This window comes from Chiloscyllium punctatum, chromosome 19 (genome assembly GCF_047496795.1).
Source record: "Chiloscyllium punctatum isolate Juve2018m chromosome 19, sChiPun1.3, whole genome shotgun sequence".
NCBI lineage: Eukaryota > Metazoa > Chordata > Chondrichthyes > Orectolobiformes > Hemiscylliidae > Chiloscyllium > Chiloscyllium punctatum.
Window position 1 is genome coordinate 58,945,584 of NC_092757.1, and position 22,574 is coordinate 58,968,157.

Below are 22,574 nucleotides of genomic sequence, written 5' to 3' on the forward strand. Positions count from 1 at the left end.
ATGTCAGGTTGCCTGCTGAGCTGGAAGGTTAATTTTCAGACATTTCGTCAGCATACTAAGTGACATCATCAGTGAGCCTCTGGATAAAGCTCATAGCCCGCTTCCTATTTGTGTTTAGGTTTCCTTGGGTTGGTGATATCATTTCTGATTCTTTTTCTCAGGGGGTGGTAAATGGAATCCAAGTCAATGTGTTTGTTGATAGAAGTATGGCATTCCAACCAGAACTCTAGGAATTCTCATGAGTGTCTCTGTTTGGCCTGTCCTGGGATGGATAGATGAAGTGGTGTCTTTTCTCATCTATATGTAAGGTTACTAGTGAGAGCGGGTCATGTCTTTTCATGGCTAGTTGATGTTCATGTATCCTGGTAGCTAGTTTTCTGCCTGTTTGTCCAATGTAGTGTTTGTTACAGTTGGTGCAAGGTAGTTTGTAAATGACATTAGTTTTGCTTGATGTCTGTATAAAGTCTTTCAAGTTCATTAGCTGCTGTTTTAGTGTGTTGGTGGGTTTGTGGGCTACTATGATGCCAAGAGGTCTGAGTAGTCTGGCAGTCATTTCCAAGATGTCTATGATGTAGGGGAGAGTGGCTAGGGTAACTGGAGGTGTTTTGTCTGCTTGCTGGGGTTTGTAGCTGAGAGAGAAAAAAAAAAAATCAGTGGAATGTGTTCATTGGGAACCTGTTCTTTTTGAATACATTGTATCGGTGATTTTCCTTTGCTCTGCATAGTTCCTCCTAGTGCTGCAGTGTGTGGTGCCTCATTGAAATAATGTTCTAATGCAGCTTAGTTTTTGGTGTTGTGATGATTGCTTCTGTATTTCCTATAGATGCTGGTTTGAAGTTCCCCAATGGCTGTTCGCTCTACTGCGACATTTAGAAATGTCCTCCTCTTTAGTGAATTTTGTGCCAGTAAAGGCATTATTGATGGTCTTGAAGGTTTCCTCTAATTTGTTTCATTTAGTGATGACAAAGGTGTCATCCACGTAGCAAACCAAAAGTTTGCGTTAGATGGTTGGCAGAGCGGTTTGTTCATGTCCCTACATTACTGCCTCTGCTAAGAATGCTGGTATCAGTGATCCCATGGGTATTCCGTTGGTTTGTCTGTAGATTTTGTTGTTGAAAGTGAAGTAACGCATAGGTCCATCGGCTTGCTGACATTGTCCTTGCTGATGAAGTTGGTGGTGTTTGGTGCATGTGTCTTTGGTTCTAATAATGTAGTCAGTGTTTCCTTGGCCAGGTTGATGTTCATGCATGTGAACAGGGCCATTATATAAGGAGACCATTATTTCATCCTCTATCTTGGTATCTTTGATGGTCTTCAGGAAATCTTGGGTGGAGTGGATGGAGTTCAACAACAAAACCTAGAGACATACAGGGAACACCCGTGGGATCTCATATCAGGGTTCTTAGGAGAGACAGTAATGCAGAGAGTCAAACAAACAGCTCTGCCAACCATCCAACCCAAACTTTAGGTCCGCTATGTGGATGACACCTTTGTCATCACTAAACAAAACAAATTAGAGGAAACCTTCAAGACCATCAATAATACCCTTATTGGCATAAGATTCGCTAAAGATGAAGAAAACAGCAAAAAACTGCCATTCCTAGATGTCACAGTAGAGCGAACAGCCAATGGGGAACTTCATCCAGCATCTACGGGAAAACAACATATACGGTTCAAAAACTGAACGACAAAAACAAATCATTGCAACACCCACCTCCTCAGACCTCTTGGCATCATAGTAGCCCACAAACCCACCAACACACTGAAACAGCAGCTAATGAATGTGAAAGACCTTATACAGACATCAAGCAAAACTAAATGTAATTTACAAAACTACATTGCAAGATCTGTAACAAACACTACATTGGACAAACAGACAGACAACTTGCCACCAGGATACATGAACATCAACTAGTATCCTTACATACGAATAAGGAAGGACACTACTTTGACTGGGACAACCCATCCATCCTAGGACGGAGACATGCACGAGAATTCCTAGAAGAGTGGCATTCCAACTGGAATTCTATCAACAAACATATTAACCTGGATCCCATTTACCACATCCATAGAAAACGAACACGAAATGGTATCACCAACCCAAGGAAACAAACACAAATAGAAGGCAAGCCATGTCACCAGTGCTTTATCCAGAGGCTTACTGATGATGATACCTAGTATGGTGATGAAACATCTGAAAATGAACCTTCCAGCTCAGTGAGCAAACTTACATCCAGAAAAATAGAAATTACTGGTGAAACTCAGCAGCATCTGTTTTCTTCCCACAGCGATTTGTTTTTGTTTCAAATCTCCAGTATTCACACTTTTTTGCTTAAATAAAACAAAGATCAGTGAATAATTACACTAAAAGAATGAAAATATTGAGTCTAAACAGTACACATTTTACTGTTATCAGAAGACAGACAGTTTAATTGGCTTTTAAACATGATTTGGAACACAGTTTATTTTTATTTGCGGTTTGGCTACACAGGTGACTGCCCAGGTCTACGATGTATCCCTTCCAATACGACCTCCTCTTGGACCAAAGTACATTGTTGACAGCCACACACCAATGACCAGCAAATACAATCTTTTGGCATGAAGTTAGAGAAAGGGAGGATTGCAGATGTTCGAGAACAAAGTCAAGAGCATGGTGCTGGAAAAGCACAGCAGATCAGGCAGCATCAGGAAAGTTCCTGATAAAAGGGCTTATGTCCAAAATGTTGATTCTCCTGCGTCTCAGATGCTGCCTGACCTACAGTGTTTTTCCAGCACCACAATCTCAAATTGAAGTTTGTTAAAATTAGACTCAATCCACTTACTTGGGCATCTTGAAAAAAAAAACTTTAAGAACGGAAATGAATTACTTGATGAAATAGAGTGGGATTTTGCTCACAATTAACTTCAACAATTTTTAACACCACACTGTTGTTTCCTCTGTCTTTAGTGGACAGTTAGTTAAACTTTCACTGAAATCCTTTGTTGCTGATTATTTATGATTAGGTGTGTCAGGCAGAAGAATCAATTTCAATTTCCTGCTTTTATGCCACCCCTGAGCAGGTGGTGGATAAACATTAACAAAATTGACCCAGCATCATTTTTTGATGTTTTATGGTGCATTTTGTCTTTAAACATTAGAGGTGAAATCTTTTACACATCTGAGCAATGTGGGCCACAGCAAGATCGGATGACAAATATGGTGAAACAGATTTCTATGTTATAAAAGTCACGGATACAGTGTGGATTGCTGGCAGGACAGTGCTCAAGCAATCTTCTGTAGCATTGCATGGTTTCAGGTTTCTTAACTCAAATAAATTCACTTCGCATTACTTGTAATGGGTTGCATATTTGCATCAATTAGCTTCCTTGTGCTATGCATCTTGTGTATCAGTACCTCACTTACACTATTTGCATTGCTTGTTGATTACCTCATTCCAGAATGCAAGAAGTTGAAAGATAAAAGGTAGACAAATTGTTGTTAGTGTTGAGAGGGGTAAAGGGGACTGCATGGTCTTGGTTTTTTGAAAGATCTTCAGTTTGGAATCTTAAGGGGAAAGGGAGAATTTATCCCACTTCAGTGATGAGAAAAAGTGCTGAAGTATGGGTAATGTGCTGCAGTGGAGGAGGAAGCAAAAAATAAAAAAAAAGGGAGAAAAGGAAGGATTAGTTTGAGGTGAATAAGAGGTATTGAACAGGTGTGATGTATATTGTACGGAAATTAGTCGAAAGAGAGAGAGAGGTTGGTAGCACTTGCATTGAGGTACAGAAGCTTATTAGCCTCCTTGCCACACTGCTGGGTGTTCCACTTCACGCAGGACAATGCTGATCCAGGCTGGCTTGATCTGGTGACATCACTTTCTGTGACAGTCAGCTGGAGAAAAGGGACTAGGCTCTCCACCACTCCAACCACCAATGCATCCAGGACTCTGAAGCAGGGTGCAGTTTTGCCTTTCCTGTGGGTCATGTGATGAATATGGAGGCTGAAGTGAAATTAAAAGAGAGGGATACCTTCTCAGATAGATGTGCAGCTGGACTTTAAATATCAAGCCAGAAAGCCTTGGCCATAGCAAGTACTTCTGCCTCCCCAGCTGGGAGATTCCTGGATATTTGTACCCAATAGTCCCATTGCATATGGTGAAGAATGGAAGGTTACATGATGAAAAAGTCATGTCAACCCACAGCCATGAATCTTACTCAAAACACTAAAAAGAAATGGGAAAACTCTGCTCTAGATGAACATAATATTATTGCCAACTGATCTGTCTAAGAAACAGTCTATTTGAATTAGATCTTTATGGATCGCTCATTTAAAGAGCTTATATAGAAGGAAATACAGAGTCAGATGCACAGCATAGAAACAGACCTTTGAGACACAGCGTCCCACAATTATCAAACAATGCTGAAAGCAATAATTGCTATTACTTGTTCTTCATTTGCTAGTTTGGGACATCCTCCTACTGTGTTCATTGCATTTTATTCTGCTGTTTCTTATAGAAGGAATGCTAGGTTTTAATCAACAGCTGTAATCTCCCAATCTTTATTGTCATAAATAAGGCACAATTTCTGTAATGGCTGTCATGGAGTTAAGGGTCCAAGTTGAATATGGCAGAAGGATCTAAATCAATCACTTAGCATTAGTACTATACTAAATTACTTAATTGTGGGGCAAGCAGCATGATGCAATGCAAAACCTTAAAAATCACAGAAGGAAGATAGTACCCTCGCAAAATCATACTTCATTATGGATCCCATTTATGTATCAAATTCTGCACGTTTCCCTTTATTAGGTTTCTAGAAGGCATTTGATAAGATAACCGAATGGTTATTATGTAAAATTAAGTCTCCTGGTGTCAGGGGTAGCAGTTTGGTATGGCTGGAAGCTTGGTTGGATAACAGGAATCAGTAGGCATGCATAGTTCTTTTCTACTTGGAAAGATGTAGAAAGTGGTGTGCCACTGGACTGGTCCTGGAGGTCAACTGCTTATAATTTACAAAAATGACTTGAATGAAGGGACAGGTACGGTTGCCAAATTTGCTCAAAATGACAGATAGGAAAAAAAAGTTAAGTTACAAAAAGAAAGTTTAAGTGAGTGGAAGAAACAAGTGGCAAATTAAAGTACATTTGAAAGAATTTAAAAATTGTCCAGTCTGGCAGGAAGAATAGTAAAGTATATTACCTGAAAAGGAAAGAGGTTTCAGAGCTCAGTGATGTAAACAATTCGGAGTGTCTTCATGGATGAAATACAAAAGGCAAGTAGTATGCAGGTACAGCAAGTAATTATGAAAGCTATTGGAGTATCATTTATCGTTCATATTTCATTCCTCAACGAGTGTGAAAGAAAATACTTGACTCTTCTTTTCTATGCCTCTTCACTCTCGTCCAGCTGGATGGGCTACAGCGTATCAATTTTTAATAATTAAACACAATAGCTTCTATTCACACACCAATACCTCTGGTGCCTCTCTACCCATGGCCCTCTCCTGCTCTATGTATCCTACCCCTGAAACACTACAAAAACACCATCTGTTTCCATACACATTGACAGCAGGTGATGGTGACATAAAGCAAGCTATCTTTCCCTCTTCACTGTGTCACTTGGTACAAAGAGGTCCTATAAACTTAATATTGGCAAAGCCAAAACCATTGACTTTGGTCCCCATTTTCAATTCCATTACTTGGTCAACATAGGTAGTTGCTAAGAAGAAAAATGCCAAAGCGTCAAGCAGACTGTTGCAATCTTGTGTAACGTTTGACCACAAGATGGATCTTCCATCCATATGTCCATGCTATCACAAATATTGCATAATTTCACCTTTTTTGTACCACTAAAACTCTATCTCAACTCAACTGATTATTATTATAGGGATGCAGGCAAGGCTGGAAATTATTGCCCACCCTAATTGCCCTTGTGAAAGTAGTACCAAGTTACTTACCAAACTGTTGAGTTTACATACTGTAGGTATACAGACAGTTTTCTTTTATTCACTCATGGGACCTGGATGTTGCTGACAGACCAGTATCTATTACCTATCCCTAATTGTCCTTTAAAAAAAAGGTGATGTTGAGCTGCTATCTTAAACTACTACAGTGCACGTGCTGTAAGTTGACCCATAATGCTCCTTCAGAGGGAATTCCAGATATTTGACCCAGTGACAATGAAGGAACAACAATGTATTTCCAAGTCAGAATAGGGTTAATGAGGGAGTTCCAAACTTTTCACTGAACCACAGCTAAGGAACATTTCCAATTCAGAAGTCAGAGCCTTGGAGATGTACAACATGGACACAGACCCTTACGTCCAACTCTTCCATGCTGACCAGATATCCTAACCTAATCTAGTCCCATATGTCAGCACTTGACCGATATCCTTGTAAACCTTTCATATTCAAATACAATTACAGCATTTAATAGGCATCTGGAAGGGTACGAGCCTCCATGACTTCCTCTGGCAGCTCATTCCATACACGTACCACCCTCTGCGTGAAAAAGTTGCCCCCTCAGGTCTCTTTTATATCTTACCCCTCTCACCCTAAACCTATGCCCTCTAGTTCTGGACTTCCCCACTGAAGGGAAAACATTACCTATTTATCCTATCCATGCCCCTCGTGATTTTATAAAACATCTATAAGGTCACCCCTCAGCCTCCAGTGTTCCAGGGAAAACTGCCCCAGCCTATTCAGCCTCTCCCTATAGCTCAAATCCTTTAAACTTGGCTGCATCCTTGTAAATGTTTAAGGAACCCTTTCAAATTTCACAACAGCCTTCTGATAGGAAGCAGACCAGAACTGCACACAATATTCCAACAGTGGCCTAAGCAATGTCCTGTATAGCCGCAACATGACCTCCCAACTCCTGTACTCAATACTCTGACCAATAAAGGAAAGCATACCAAATGCCTTCTTCACTATCCTGTCTACCTGCAAATTTACTTTCAAGGTACTGTGAACCTGCACTCCAAGATCTCTGTTCAGCAACACTCCCCAGGTCTTTACCAATAAGTGTCCAAGTCCTGCGGATTTGCTTTTCCAAAACGCAGCACCTCGCATTTTTCTGAATTAAACTCCATCTGCCACTCCTCAGCCCATTGGCCCATCTGATCAAGATCCCATTGTACTCGGAGGTAACCTTCTTTGCTGTGTACTACACCTCCAATTTAAACTTACTAACTATACCTCCTATGTTTAGTTCCAAGTCATTCATATAAGTGACGAAAAGTAGTGGACACAGCACAGATTCTTGTGGCACTCCACTGGTCATAGGTCTCTAGCATGAAAAGCAACCCTCCACCACCACCTTCTGTCTTCTACCTTCAAGCCAGTTCTGTATCCAAATGGCTAGTTTTCCCTTATTCCATGAGATCTAACCTTGCTAACTAGTCTCCCATGAGGAACGTTATCAAATGCCTTACTAAAATCTATATAGATCATGTCTACTGCTCTGCCATCAATCCCCTTTGAGTTTTTTGAAGAAATAACAATCAAGTTTGAGAGACATGATTTGGCATGCACAAAACCATCCCTTGCCTTTCCAAATACATGTTAATCCGGTCCCTCAGGATTGCCTCCAACGTGCCCACCACTGACGTCAGGCTCACTGGTCTATAGTTCCCTGGCTTTTTCTTACCACCTTTCTTAAATAATGGCACCATAATAGCTAACCTCCAACACTTCACCTGTTACTATCGATGATACAAATATCTCGGCAAAGGGCCCAGCAATCACTGGATTTCCTACAGAGTTCTAGGATACACCTGATCAGGTCCTGGGGATTTATCCACTTTTATGCATTTCAAGACATCCAGCACCACCACCTCTAATATTTTTCAAGATGTCACAATGTACTGTATTTTCCAAAATTCTACATCTTCCATGTCCTTCTCCACGGTAAATGCTGGTGCAAAATGCTCATTTAGTATCTCCACCATGTCCACCTGTGGCTCCACACATAGGCTGCCTTGCTGATCATTGAGGGGTCCTATTCACTCCCAAAATACCCTTTTGTCCTTAAATGTATTTATAAAAACTTTGGATTCTCCTTCACCTTATTTGCCAATGCTATGTCACCTTTTTGCCCTCCTGATTTCCCTCAAGTATACTCTAAAGATTCCATCTCTCCTGTCTATACCTGACATATGCTGGTTTACTTTTTCCGAAATCAAACCCTCAATTTCATTAGTCATCCAGCATTCCCAACTTACCAGCCTTTCCTTTCACCCTAACAGGAATATGCACACTTAAATTTCTCTTCATCTAAACCCTTAACACTATGGCAGTCCCAGTCTAGAAAGTTAGAATCCATTACCATAACTACTCTATTATTCTTACAGACAACTGAAATTTCCTTATAAAAACAAGTATCAAAGTAATGTTATGCCTTATCAAAAACACCACTTCTCTCCTCTCTTGCCCTCCCTTTCTATCCTTCCTATAGGATTTGTATCCTGGAACATTAAGCTAAGAGTCCTGTCCATCCCTGAGCCATGTTTCTGTAATTGCTATGATATCCCAGTCCCATGTTCCTAATCATGCCTGGTGTTCATCTGCCTTCCCTGTTAGGCCTCTTGCATTAATTTATCAGTCCTACCTTGTTCTCTACTTTGTTCCTTCTTGCCCTGACTGCTTGACTCGCTCCCTTTCCCAACTGTACCAGTCTCAGATTGATCTCTTTCTTCAGTATTTCCCTGGGTCCCATCCCTACATCTTACTTGTTTAAATCCTTCTGAGCAGCTCTAGCAAATCTGCCTGCCAGTATATTAGTCCCCTTCCAATTCAGGTGCAATCCATCCTTGTACAGATCACCTCTACCCCAGAAGAGATTTTTATATCATTGGAAAATGAACCTTTCTCCCCTGCACCAGCTCCTAATCCACGCATTCATCTGCTGTATCCTCCTAATCCTTCCCTCACGAGCTTGCAGCACTGGGAGTAATTCAGATATTATTACCCTCAAGGATCTCCTTTTTAAATTTCTGCCTAACTTTTTATATTCTCCCTTCGGAATCTCAACTTTTTCCCTTCCTATATCATTAGTTCCAATGTGTAAGTGACCTCCTGTTGGTCCTTCTCCCCTGTGAGAACATTCTATACCCTCTGAGGTATCCTGGTTCCTTATCCCAGGGGGGCAACACACCATTCTGATTTTTCTCTGCTGGCCACACAAATATCTGTCTGCACCTCTGACTAGACAGTCACAATCAATCTCTTGGAACCCGACATACCCCTTATTACATTAGAGACAGTCTCAATACCAGAAACTTGGCAGTTTATGTTACATACCCCTGAAAGTCAATCAATCACTCCTTACAGTTTCCAAAACAGGATACTTGTTTGAAATGGGGATAGGCACAAAAAGACCCCTGCAATACCAGTCTATTATTTTTAAAATGTAATAGAGATAGATCTCAATAAAACATATCAAGAAAGAACCCACTTAGCGAGTTTTGAGAAGATTTGTAGCTCAGGTTGAGGTTTTGGATGTAGGTTTGCTCGCTGAGCTGAAAGATTCATTTCCAGACATTTTGTCACCTTACTAGGTAACATCTTCAGTGGACCTCATGTGAAGCAATGCTAAAAAATTTTTTAAAAATTAAAAGCTATGCACTTATCTATTCCTGTGCTGTGAGATCTCCCACACAAGTTCCTCCAAGGTCAGCTGTGACTTTTGCTTTTAATTTTTTTGTAGTTGCACTCTGATGTCCAGAGATATGAACTCAAAACAGCACAGGCAGTAACTGTGCAGATTCACTGCTGTGTCAGTTAGCAATGCAGGTTTTTTCTTTCTCCCTCACTGACCATGTGATTGCTGCCTTTTGTCTGTCGTCCTGATCATTTTTTCTCCCAAAGTTCCAGAACAATGCAATAACAAAACAGTAATTGCTGCTCCTGCAATTCAAGGGAATCACCTCCAACATCTAAAATACCTCAATAAAGCAGCAGCTGTTAGGGCAGCTCAGTGGTTAGCACTGCTTCATCACAACACCAAGGACCTGGGTTTGATTCCAGCCTAAGGTGACTGTGTGTGGAGTTTGGACATTCTCCATGTCTTGTGGGTTTCTTCCCATAATCTAAAGATGTGCAGGTCAGGTGAATTAGCTATGCTAAATTGGCCAAAGTATATTAGTTAGGGATAAACATGGGGAAATAAGTTACTGAGGGTCAATTTGGACTTGTTGGGCTGAATGGCCTGTTTTCACACTAACAAATCTAATCTTACAGTCACAATTTTTTTCCATCCTCCATCTTGGATTACCAACCAGTGGTTTAAAAGGGGACAGCAGGAGGCAAGTGTTCCCACACATCTGCTTCCTTTGTCATTCTATGTGGTAGAGGTAATATCTTGGAAAATGTTGTCAAAAGAACGAGCGTTATTGGAGTCATGTTACAGATGGTATATACTGCTATCAACGTGGTGAAGAGATTAGATGTTGAATAAATCAAGTAACATGCTTTATCTTGTATGATATAGTGCATTCTGTTGTTGGAGATGTACTCATCCAGACAAGTAGACAGAAGTTTAAACTTGTGCCTTGAGTGGTAATCATATATTGGGGAAAATGGAGACCAGTTTCTCAACAACGAAGTATGAGTCTTAGACTTGCATTTTTGTTTGGCTAATCAAGCTCAGCTTCTGGTCAGTGATAAATACTGGGATGTAGAGTTCATCAAGTATCTGGGGAAGTCGTGAATGGTGCTGAATACTCAACAGTCACATTCATTTTAGACGCTGGAGTGAAAAATCATTAACAAAGCATCTGAAGACATTGGAGCTAGGACACTATATTGTGCTTTCTAAGCTATAAATCGCGTGATTTCCTGTGAAGTTAGACAGGTGTATAGAAATAGCACAACGCAGCACTTCGGCTGAGGGACATTTTATGTAGCATTTGTTGAAGCTGTTGGCTCATATACAATCTCGATTGAACGTTTTTTTAGGGCGGGTCATCCAAATTTCCCCAGAAATACCACAAAGCGGTGCTGTTTACCGCTTTCTAATACTTCAAGATCCTTGCGCGACAATCAATACACGCCAAACTACTGTGTGCGTTGGTTCAGATCAATCAGTCTGTAACGTAACAGCGTAGTCTAGTTTTTAAGTGTTTGTTGCGATTAAATCCTGCGTATATTAAATGTCCAGGACAAATGTATAAGGCTTATTTTAAAAAAAACAAGGTATGACATTTCGATTGTCCGGCCGAGAAACGGCAGTGGCTTTAGGAACAGTGGACTAGAGATTGATACTAGATGGGTGACAAGATTAAATTTTCAACTTTGGGCGTTAAAAAAAGTGGACACATGTATTAAACAATCACCAATTTGTGTTTTCATTCTGGACGATATTGTACACCACCACTTTTTTCAAGACATTCGTGTTTACATTTTGAATTGCTGCGCAGAAATATGCATCAAGTCTACATAATTAGGTAGGCGAATGTAAAAACTGACCCCCAAAATAGAAGAATTTGCCTCTTCTATCGGATTGCATGAACTGATTCCTCCTGCCAGGGAAGCCTTACTGTCACTTCAGCCTTTTTAATTTTTGAAATTTTCAAATTACTGATTAAAAAAGTACCGTCCTTCGATGTTCTGATCCAGACCAAAAATAAAATGAAGGAAGGAAGGTGAGAACGATGGAGATTGGAGGGAAAAATGGTTGTAAAGAAATGTATTTATTATTTCCAGTGAAAGATATCAATGCCATCTTAAGATTTTTAGCTCCAAGATTGACTTGATTTTATTTCAGTTGAGATATTTCTCTTCGCAACTACTGAAAATATGGAGTGGATGTTTCCACTTTACAAGAGAGAGTTTTTGACAGTGAAGGAGAGGATACTAGTTTACTGTAATTAAACAAATTGGGTCGAAATATAAAATTGCCAAAGCTGGAAATCTAAAATAAAAAAAAGTGTATCAAATCACCTACAGGCTACTGCAGAAAGGGGAAATAAAAGCTTTCCATACCAAAGAGTAAACCTTTCGGGTGGTATAGTATATAATCACAGTTTGATTATAAATTGGAGTATTTTAAAGCAATATAAAGAAGGGTTTCCGAAATTCACCCTTAAAATGGATTAGAGTCAATTCCTTTAAAGAAAGGACACAACAGCTTCGACCATCAGTAGACATTTGAGCTGCAAACGTTTCCTAATTTGTCTTCAAAATAAATAGACGAATAGGGTTTTACCAGATTGCATACCGTTTACAAGTTCACACAATAAGCTTTATTGGTTCATGATTTCTATGGTTTATCACATGCTTCATAAATTCTTTCAAAGGTTTGGGAAAGTTGCAGCAGGTGGGTCAGTGGTTGCTTATATCGGGTGAATGTTTAGGCTTCTGGAGTCAGGTGCCAATTCCAGCTCATATGCAACAGCGAATTAAATCGTGAGCGCCTAATTGGCAGGACACTACAGTAGAGACCTCAAAGAATGCCGGAAAGCTCAGTGTTGTGCGCCGCGCGGTCACATTTGGTGGAGGACTGGTCAGTTTCATCGTTGACTTGCATTTCACAGCTCGGAGATTGAGCGATTTCCTTGTTCTGACACAAAAATTGACCGCCTATCTGAACACAGTCTGTACGCTGATTACAGAAAACGAAGCTTCTAGAGTTATGAAGTCAGCCTGACACCACAACTCAGTTATTGTTCACTAGTGTGATAAAATGATCTGTAGGGAAACATTTAAAAACTCATTCGTTTAAGCTTTTGTCTATTTGCTGTAATTACTATAACAATCAGCTTGGTATTTAAATAATTTTCAGTCTTACGCCAATCCAGGGTTATAAATTCCTAACTGTTCTGGAATACCGAACAGCTCCGGCAAGAAGGCGCGCGCATCCACTCATTGATGGGGCGGAGTAGAAGGCATACCCAGCCAGGCCGCATACAGGGTATAAGTAGTAAAGACGTTATAGTAATAACAAAAAAGGGAGGCAAGGAAAAACACGAAATTACATAGAGAAACATCAAGGGACAAACATGTGAAAGGAATAAGCAGGTCATATACACTTGTGAATGTAACTACTGAGCGTAGTTTGCAATCCCCATCGGAATTCTACCGCAATTTTTAAACGAAAGCGATTGAACTGTAATGAAAAGTGTGCTTTATCAGAGTGTTTGAGAGAGTTCTCGCAGCAGAAAACAGAAAAAGAAATCTTCAAAACTCATCCAATTTCCCCTGAAGCACAAGGACCGCCTGCGTAACTTTTAAAGTACATTCTTCCTCAACATTTCGGTGTAAACGTAGAGCACATCGCCACCGGCAATATGTTATTTAATCAGAATCACTAATAGACAGTGCAATCACTATTCGTGCTCACCTCCTTGCAGAGACGTTTTGATGAGGATCATGAGAAGGTATCCCTGTAAGACCGTCGTAGCCATCTTGCCGGCCACTCCACAAAATACTAACTCACTGTAAGTCCACGCGCTTTTATTCACTTGACCCTAATTGCCACTTGTAAGAGACGGATGTGGACAATACGTAATTAGTGAGGGACCCAACTCGGTACTAGTAGCCAGATGACTTTTCTACGCCGCGGCTTTTTTTTTCTGGTCAGTCCTGCCAACATTGCAGAAGTCTTGCCAGAATCTCGGCAGTTGCGTCTATTCTCTGTGCCAGGTCATTTGCGTGCGCTCTGAGAATTTATTAGAAAAAAAAGGACAGCGAGTCAGCCAGATAAGGCAGTTCGAATTGTGCAGACAGTATGGATCACAGGATGTGAAGGGAGATAAGTAAATTTGCAGCTTGAGTATCAATTTAATTTTTATACGTTGTCTCAACTAAACAGGAGACAAACAGGCCCAGAGTCAGGTGCATTTTTGGAGAGATCTGATACAATGCCTGACCTATACCTGTATTTGGTAAGAAACTTACATACCGATTTATTTGGGCAGATAGTTACATAGGGGTTATTTACACTAGTGACTACATATAATGCAAAAAAAGTATCTAGTTTTATGTTGACCTTTGTTTCATGTAAACAGGTATTAAAAATGAACTATAAGTTCTGGAAATCTGCAACCCCCCAAAAAACATTTGATATACATAACAAACTATAATTGCCTCAGCAAAAGTAAACAGTTTTAAGTTTCAGTTAGTGGGTTGCAGTCATTAGATATTTGCATGCACAGATATATCACACATATGCAGGTATTTTAATCCAAACAGATTTGAATAGATAACCAAGTGGGACATCAATACACATCAATTTGCTAACTTACTATAATTTAAATTCGTCTCCAGACATGATATGCAAGTATATACACACAGTCAATTGACAGGTACAGAGTTACAACACTGAACTAAGAATAAAGTTAATGTAAAAGATTAGAAAAAAAATGAATATTTTTCAAGTGAATATACATAGCAAGCCAACAGTTCCTACATGATGTCAGTCAAACGGCTTGAGAACCATTTACAGACTTTTGATTAGTTCTGTTACAAATGTCAAATCTGTCCTTTTCAATTTGACAGGATTTTACTTACTTTGTTGGCTGATTCTGTGCCATACGCCTAGCTCACTGCCAAATGAGACATTTCATTATTTATTTTAAATGCAATAAAGTAATATGTTTTCCTTTCTTAATCAGACAGGGGATGTGTGTTCAGACTGTGCATAGCTAGTTTTGTATGTTACCAATGTTGCAGAATTTTTGGTACATGACTTTTCAATTTATGTCTGGAAGGTTCCTGGTTAAGTACCCTGTGAGAGAAATGTCTGCATGCACGTATTAAGTTTTCCAATTCAATTTTTATGGAGGGCATCTGCAACTTATGTTGTTTGAAATACATTTTTCTTCATCTATCAGATCAAAACATTTTGCACCACAAATTGTTGGAAGCGTACATTGATACAAATTCATAACTCTCCCCCAAAGGATCATCCTTGGGGTTATCATTGATCAGAAACTGAACTTGACCAGTCATAGGTACTGTGTGACCACAAGAACAGATCAGGGACTAGGGATTTGACGCCAAGTAACTCACTCCTGACCCTTCAAAGTTTGACCACCATCTACAAAAGTTAGGAATGTGATGGAACATGCCCCACTTGTCTGGATGCTCCAAGACTCAATGGTTTGACACCATCCATCAAAGCAGTCCATTGACATCCTAACCTCCATTTTTGAAAGCCACTCCCTCCACCACTGACCACAGTATCAACAATATGCACCATCTACAAGGTGCACTGCAGTAATTCACAAAGGCTTTTTCAAAAGCACCTATCAAATCCATGACCTCAACCACTTAGACGGACAAGACAGCAGATGCATGCAAACACTGCCACCTACTAGTCATATACTGTACTAACTTAGAAGTATATCATTGTTCCTTCACTGTCACTGGGTCAAAATCCTGGAACTCCCTGTAATAACATTGTGAGTCTTCCTCCACCCAAAAGACTGCAGCATTCTCAACAGCAATTAAGGATGAACAATAAATACTCTTGTCTAGCCAGTGATCTCTACATCCAAGAATGTATAAAAAAAAAGCATGATGTGGAAATGACAAAGCTTATATTTGTGAATTTGTGGACACCAGATCAATTTGAGGTTAATTAATCAAAACTTCAATGTGCACTTGACCCAGAGCATATTTGAATAAAACTTGGTACCTAAAATAGTGAGATCCTATATGCAAGTATTATCAGCAATTATGTTTAATTAGTAGATTGAGCGCCTGAATTTACTACAGTGTTACTATTCAATTGTCCATATGAAATCTATACAATGTCATAGAATTAGAGAAATTTCAACAAATAAGGTACTAATTATGCATTTGTCAGTATTAACTCCCTTACATGCTGTGAGCAAATTTAATCCAATTTTTCTTTCTTATTACATTTCAAATATTTTGCAATTCCCTCATGGTGCATCATGAATAACCACTTTTAAAATATATTAGACTTAATCAACTTTTGCATGAAAAGATGTCCTGCTGACCGAGCATTTTATGCCTCTCAAACTGTTCCTGATTTTATGATTCTTCTTATTAAGCTATTGAGATAAAGTTTCCCTGTTTACTGTCTCAACCTCCAAAATAAATTGAGCACTTCCAATAAATCTCTCTTGAACTAATCCACACAAATGCAGTCCTAATTGTTTTTAAGTAGCGTTTAACTATAACTATATCCTTTGTACCTGATAATCATTCTAGTTAAATTGTACTTCAAACTTTTCATGGCATTAATATTTTTGGTTGCATAGTCCATTTTAGTCCATCACTTTGCTTTTGTGTTTAATATCCGTGTAAAATTGAGAAAGCCAATTTCTCTTTCATAATCTGTTCCACCCAGAGTCCCATCAAAGAGTGCTTTTTTGTCTTTCTGCTACATTTTACAATACTTTTATTGTTTTAATTTTAGTTCCATTATTTTCTCTAAAATCAAATACTTCATATTTATCTACATTTCCCACACATCTGCCCAGTCCCTTGATTTGCCTATCTTTACCTTATCATATGCTCCTTAGTCTTCCTTGGAATGCTGACCTTTGAACCAACTCCTTTAATCCTGATTATGATATTTCAGTCTTATACTACAATATGTAAATAGTGCTCCTTGAAGACTGATGATTTAGCTGCCAATATTTACATTATAACTGGGCTGAATTCCTTTTGTCCCTCAGATTTATGCTGTTTTACTGTCTTTTTATTTATCTTTTTAGATATCTTTTTATTCTTTGTCCTGTTTTTACAGGTCATGACATTCTGATTGCCTGCCTTGAAGTAAATTACATTTAGCTCACATAGCGGAATTGATTTGTACCTTAGTATGTGTGAAAGAGCAGATGTTTGCTTGTTTCAGTTAGTTAATGTTCTGCATTATATCTAAATCAAGATACATTTTAGATGTGTCAGTATGTTATGAACTTGAAAAACAACCTGGTTGCATTTGAATTTTTTTTGTATCAGAGATATGAGTTAACAATTTGTAGAATTGTTGTCTGAAAAGTAAAAATTTATGTGGACTACCTAGCCTGTTGTATCCTGGAGAATACTCATAACGCATGACATGGTTTTAAAATACTTATCATATGCAAAATGTGCAACTGCATAACAGTCACCACTTAGACTAAGTTCTCAGAGTTTCATTGCTTTTCCACTGATGTCAGGGCTGACAAACTGCAGAATCTGTAGTCTTATCTGAAAATGAGGGTTGATTAATGACAAATTGTTTGAATACTTTTGGTGATATGAACTCAGAGAGTTAAATGTAACTGGTTATTTTTATTCTTGGTTGATTTAGTTACATGTTACAACACTGGCAATATAACTGATATATATTCAAATTGATGGAAAAGGGTCAATGAAAAGATTTTGGAAAGATGTCAAGCTTTTCACCACTTTGAGAAATTTTCCAATCCAGTTGTTGAAACTGCAAAGTCGAACAAGAGTAAGCTTATTATATACTGGAAGGGCCTTGTCTGAACCTGCAAGATTTTCTCAGTTTGAACAGTGGTTATTGAGCATACCAACTTCCTGGATATTAAACTTAGCACTGATAGATTGCTGACAGATTGAGAAATGAAACAAGGCATATTATTTTCTGGGATGAGTGTAGCTCCAACTGTACTTAAAGGTAGCCATGATGCAGAGGAGCCAGTGTTGGACTGGGGTGGACAAATTTAAAAATCACACAACACCAGGTATATTCCAACAGGTTTATTTGGAAGCACTGGCTTTTGGAGTACATCAGGTGGTTGTGGAGTGTAAGATCACAAGACACTGAATTTATAGCAAAAGATAACAGTGTCATACAACTGAAATGATAAATTGAATAAAGCTGGATTGTTTAAGTCTTCCATCTTTTGGAATGGGTTGCAGGTTTTGGTTCATTAATATGTAAATCCCAGAACTTCTTTTAAGTCATCTTCTCGAGATAATTTAAGATTTTATAACAAAAGATGACATCTCAAGTCAGACAATACATTGAAGGTGTGAGGTCAGAGTCTATCTGTATCCCAATCTTGAGTCAGACTGGTTCTTTTACCAAAGTGGAATTTACAAAATATTACATTTATTGACTGCCTGCATTGACTGCTTGTAGATTGTGCATTTTTGAGCAAAATAGAATGTATCTGCAGATAGAATTCTGCAAATTCAAATTCACCCCATAGACTTGTATGTGTGCATGTGTGCATGCATGAGAGAGAGAGAGAGAGAGTGAGAGTGTGTGCATGTGAGTGTGAGTATGAGTGCGAGTGCACATGAGAGAGTGTTGGTTTGTATGTGTGAAAACTTGGTAAAGTGTGTGTATGGGTGTGATGGAGTATAAGCCTGTGAGAGGGTGTGAGTGTGGGGATTGTGTGTATGGTGTGTTGTATGAGAGAGGGTCTGTGTGAATGTGTGAATATGTAAGAGTGTGTGTGTGAGAGAGAGAGAGAGAGAGAGTATAGTGTAATGGGGTCACCTGTAGTGTGCCATGAACCCAAGATCCCGGTTGAGGCCATTCTCCTGGGTACTAAACTTGGCTATCAGTCTCTGCTTTGCCACTTTGCTTTGTTCCCTATCCCAAAATCCACCTTGGAGAATGGTCACCTGAAGATCCAAGGCTGAACGTCCCTGACTGCTGTAGTGCTCCCCGACTCAGAGGGAACACCCTTGTGTGGCAATTATTATGCGGTGTCCATTCATCCGTTGTCATAACGTCTGCTTGGTCTTACCAATGTACCGTACCTTGGCGCATCCTTGCCTGCAGTGTATGAGATAGACAATGTTGACCAAGTCACATGAGTACCTGCAGCGTACACATCTGGGTGGTGTCCCCATAGATAATGGTGATATCTGAGTTGACATTCTGACATATCTTGCAGCGGTAGACATGGCAGGGTTGCACAGTGTTGTGGTCAATGTTGTCCTGAAAACTGGGCAGTTTGCTGCAAAGAATTGTCTATTTAAGATTTGGCAGTTGTTTAAAGATGAGAAGTGGAGGCGTGATGCTCATCTTCATCAATAATATGTTGCAGGCTGCAAAGAACATAGTGTCGTTTCTCGATTCCCAGGAAGTACTGGACAACGAAGGGTTCCCTATCAGTTGCAATCCGTGTCTGTCTCCTGAGGAGGCCATTACAGTTTCTTGCTGTGACATGTTGGAACTGGTGATCGATGAATTGAGAGTCTTATGAGGGAGTCCTTAAGCACCTTTGGTGTCCATCATTTTCCTTCTCATCTGAACAGATCCTGTGTATGTGTAGGGCTTGTCCATAGGTGTTGGCTGTTTAATGTGTTTCGGGTTGAAGCTAGAGACATGTAGCATTGTCAGGTTATCTGTTGGTTAGCAGTAGAGTGAGGTGCTGAGGTGCCAATCTTACCATAGACTACTCTTTAGTATCTGTCTCATTCTTGGACATGCATCTCCATCAAGGATGGGCACCTCAGTACCTCACTCTACTGCAAACCCTTGGATAACCTGACAATGTTACATTTCTCCAGCTTCCACTCTTTTCTATTTGATTGGCCAATTCTTAGCGGCCTTCTGGCTATAGTGCCTGTACCTCTTCAAATGAGCAGCATTACCTTTGCCAATTTTGTACTTTCTTCTTAGCATCTTTGCACACTATTCCTGTCCAAATAATCATCCACTGCCTTCTTAAATGTCTCAATTGAATTTGCCCCATCACATTTCATAACATTGCATTCCATAACCTAACTACCCAGTGTGATTTCTTTTTCTCAATCACCCTTGCTTTTCTTCACATCACTTTAAATCTGTGCCCTCTTGTTCCTTTACTGAGTGGGAGTAGTTTCTCCCTATCTGCTCAAGCCAACCCACTCATGGTTTTAAAAACGTTGATCGGATATCCCCTCATTCTTCTTCTTTCCAAGGAGAACATCTCAACTTTTTCAATCTATCCTCATAACTGAGGTTTCTTAATCCTGGAATTATTCTTGTAAATAACTTATGCATTGTCTCCAACGCTTTCATGCCTTTCCCATAATAAGGTGCCCACAACAGGCAATAAGGTCTAATAAGTGACTTACTCAAATTCAAATTCACCTCCTTGATCTTGTACTAATAATGTTGAGGACACTTTTTTAGCTGCTTTCTCCACTTGTCCCACCACATTCAATGATTTATGCCTGTATGCACCCAAGTACGCTTGCTCTTGCACCTCCTTTAGAGTTGTACCCCCTATTTTGCATTGTCTTTCGTGTCCTTCCTACCAAAGCACATCACCTCATACTTCTCTGCATTGAACCTCATGTGCCACTGATCCATCTACTCTATCAACTTATCAATGGCTTTTTGGAGTTTCACACTTTTTCATCACAGTTACTTGGAAGAATTGTTTTGAGTCATCTGCCAACTTTAAAATTGTCCCCTAATCCAGATCATGTGTGTGGCATGGTGGCTCAGTGGTTAGTACTGTTGTATTACAGCATCAGGGATCCTGGTTTGATACCACCCTTAGTCTGTGTGGATTGTGCACATTATCCCTGTGTCTGCATGGGTTTCCCCTGGGTGTTCCAGTTTCCTCCCACAGTCTAAACATTTGCAAGTTAGGTAGATTGGCAATGTTAAATTACCCATAATGTCCAAAGATGTGTAGGTTTGGTTGGTTAGCCATTGGAAATGCAGGATTTGGGTGAGATGCTTTTTTAAGGATCAGTGTGGATTTATTGGGCTGAATGGCCTGTTTCCACACTACAGATTCTATGTTACTCAATTAATTATGTGTCAGGAAAAACAAGGGTTCCAATATCAACTTCTGGGGAATTCCAGTACAAACCTTCCTCTAGCCTGAAAAATCAGTTCACCACTACTCTCTGTTTGTCATCATTCAGCAAATTTCGTATTTATGTTGCTACTACGCCTTTTACACAACGATCTACAGCTTTCCTCACAAAGTGTGGTTTGTGGCATTGTATCAAATGCCTTTAAATGAACAGTCCAGTTTAGGATTATATGTGTGGTTCAAGTAATTTTGCTGCTTCAGTTTCAAAACATATTTAGTTGAGCTTTGAATTTGAGTTTATACCACCTAAAATAAGTAGATTTGTGTTGATGCAGTGAGAACTTTTCCCCAATTGTGGTTTTGATTTTTTTAAAAATTACTTACAGTGTGGAAACAGGCCCTTTGGCCCAACAAGTCTACACCGACCCGCCAAAGTGCAACCCATTCCCCTACATTTACCCCTTCACCTAACATAACGGCCAATTTAGCATGGCCAATTCACCTAACCTGCACATTTTTGGACTGTGGGAGGAAACCGGAGCACCCGGAGGAAACCCACGCAGACACTGGGAGAGTGTGCAAACTCCACACAGTCAGTCGTCTGAGCCGGGAACTGAACTCAGGTCTCTGGCACTGTGAGAATTGTAACTGCTAAACCTGTGTTTTGTTTTTGCTTTACTAGAATATCAATACTTCTGCATAATTTCTTGACCTCACCAAGAAAGGCATCTCCACATGGAGTCATAGAGATGTACGGCATGGAAACAGACCCTTCAGTCCAACCCATCCCTGCTGACCACATCAAGATATCTTCCCCAGATCTTGTTAGTTTGGAGGTCTTCTCTTTTAGTTTATTTTGTAAAATCTTCTTTGTATCGCATGCAGTGTGGAAGTGACCCTGCTTCTTACAAAAATGGCATTCAGCCTCTTTGACAGGACAATATTTTCACCTGTGCTTTTATTCCCATCACATTGATAACAGGTGGTTGATGCATGATCATCCTGTCTCTACTGATTTTGCACAGCCACCTTTCCTGCTTAGAAATTGAGCATGTTCAGCTGAGTAAGTCAATTTTGGGACATGATTTTCACTGTTACTCCAAGTCAGCAATTGATTTTGTTTCCTGACATCAGCTTGTCTGCTCAGTTGAGTTAGGTAAAATTGTCTATCTGTTAAGTCATCCCTTAACTGCACGTTGTCATACAGCGCTTCTTCTAAGTCTCTGACAGTAGCTTTGATCTTATTTAAAAGCAAATTACTGCGGTTGCTGGAATCTGAAACCAAAAGAGAAAATGCTGGAAAATCTCAGCAGGTCTGGCAGCATCTGTAAGGAGAGAAAAGAGCTGACGTTTCGAGGCTAACTGACCCTTTGTCAAAGCTGATCTTATTTAGTTCTTTTTTAAAACTGTCATACTTATTTCTCTGCAAGTCTGTTCAGATCATTAAAGAATTTCTACTTTTTCTTCTTCACTGTGTCTGTTTATTAAATCTACCTTGTTTGATAATGGTGTTTTTTTCACAATTAGTAGTAGGTTTCAAGTTTTTTTATTATTTCTTCATACATAAATTTATCTTTGATCCTTTGCCTGACTAGGATATTGTCTATATAGCCCATCTGTTAATACAATTGATCAGCTCACTGATCCATTTCACAACAAGACATGATTTGTTGTGATATCTGGCAAATATTTGGCACCAATTCAGCCATGTTCATGCTTGTTTGAGAACAACAACCTGCTCTAAGCATTCTGCTAACAGGATAGACCCCTCCAACTCTTCTTTCAGCCATTGCTACCATATGATATTCTTGGACATGTGCTGCTAGCAAATATTTACAGAATCTACTGAGCTAATGGAAAACATTAATTTTATTTGAGAAATACATTAAATTCTTCTAG

At 39.5% G+C, this 22,574-nt stretch overlaps 1 protein-coding gene and 1 long non-coding RNA gene across 11 annotated transcripts in view; one reads left to right on the top strand and one right to left on the bottom strand.

The window, feature by feature from the left end:
- elna (elastin a) overlaps nt 1-13,465 on the bottom strand; it is a 275,816-nt gene extending 262,351 nt beyond the window's left edge. For all 10 annotated transcript variants that reach the window (XM_072589478.1, XM_072589481.1, XM_072589479.1 and 7 more), the window contains exon 1: nt 13,316-13,465. In XM_072589478.1, the coding sequence (XP_072445579.1) occupies nt 13,316-13,379 (64 nt within the window). In that variant the 5' untranslated portion in view covers nt 13,380-13,465. The remainder of the gene's footprint in view (nt 1-13,315) is intronic.
- LOC140491379 (uncharacterized) overlaps nt 13,269-22,574 on the top strand; it is a 265,303-nt gene continuing 255,997 nt past the window's right edge. Inside the window, exon 1 of the long non-coding RNA XR_011963299.1 lies at nt 13,269-13,412. This is a non-coding gene — a long non-coding RNA (uncharacterized lncRNA). The remainder of the gene's footprint in view (nt 13,413-22,574) is intronic.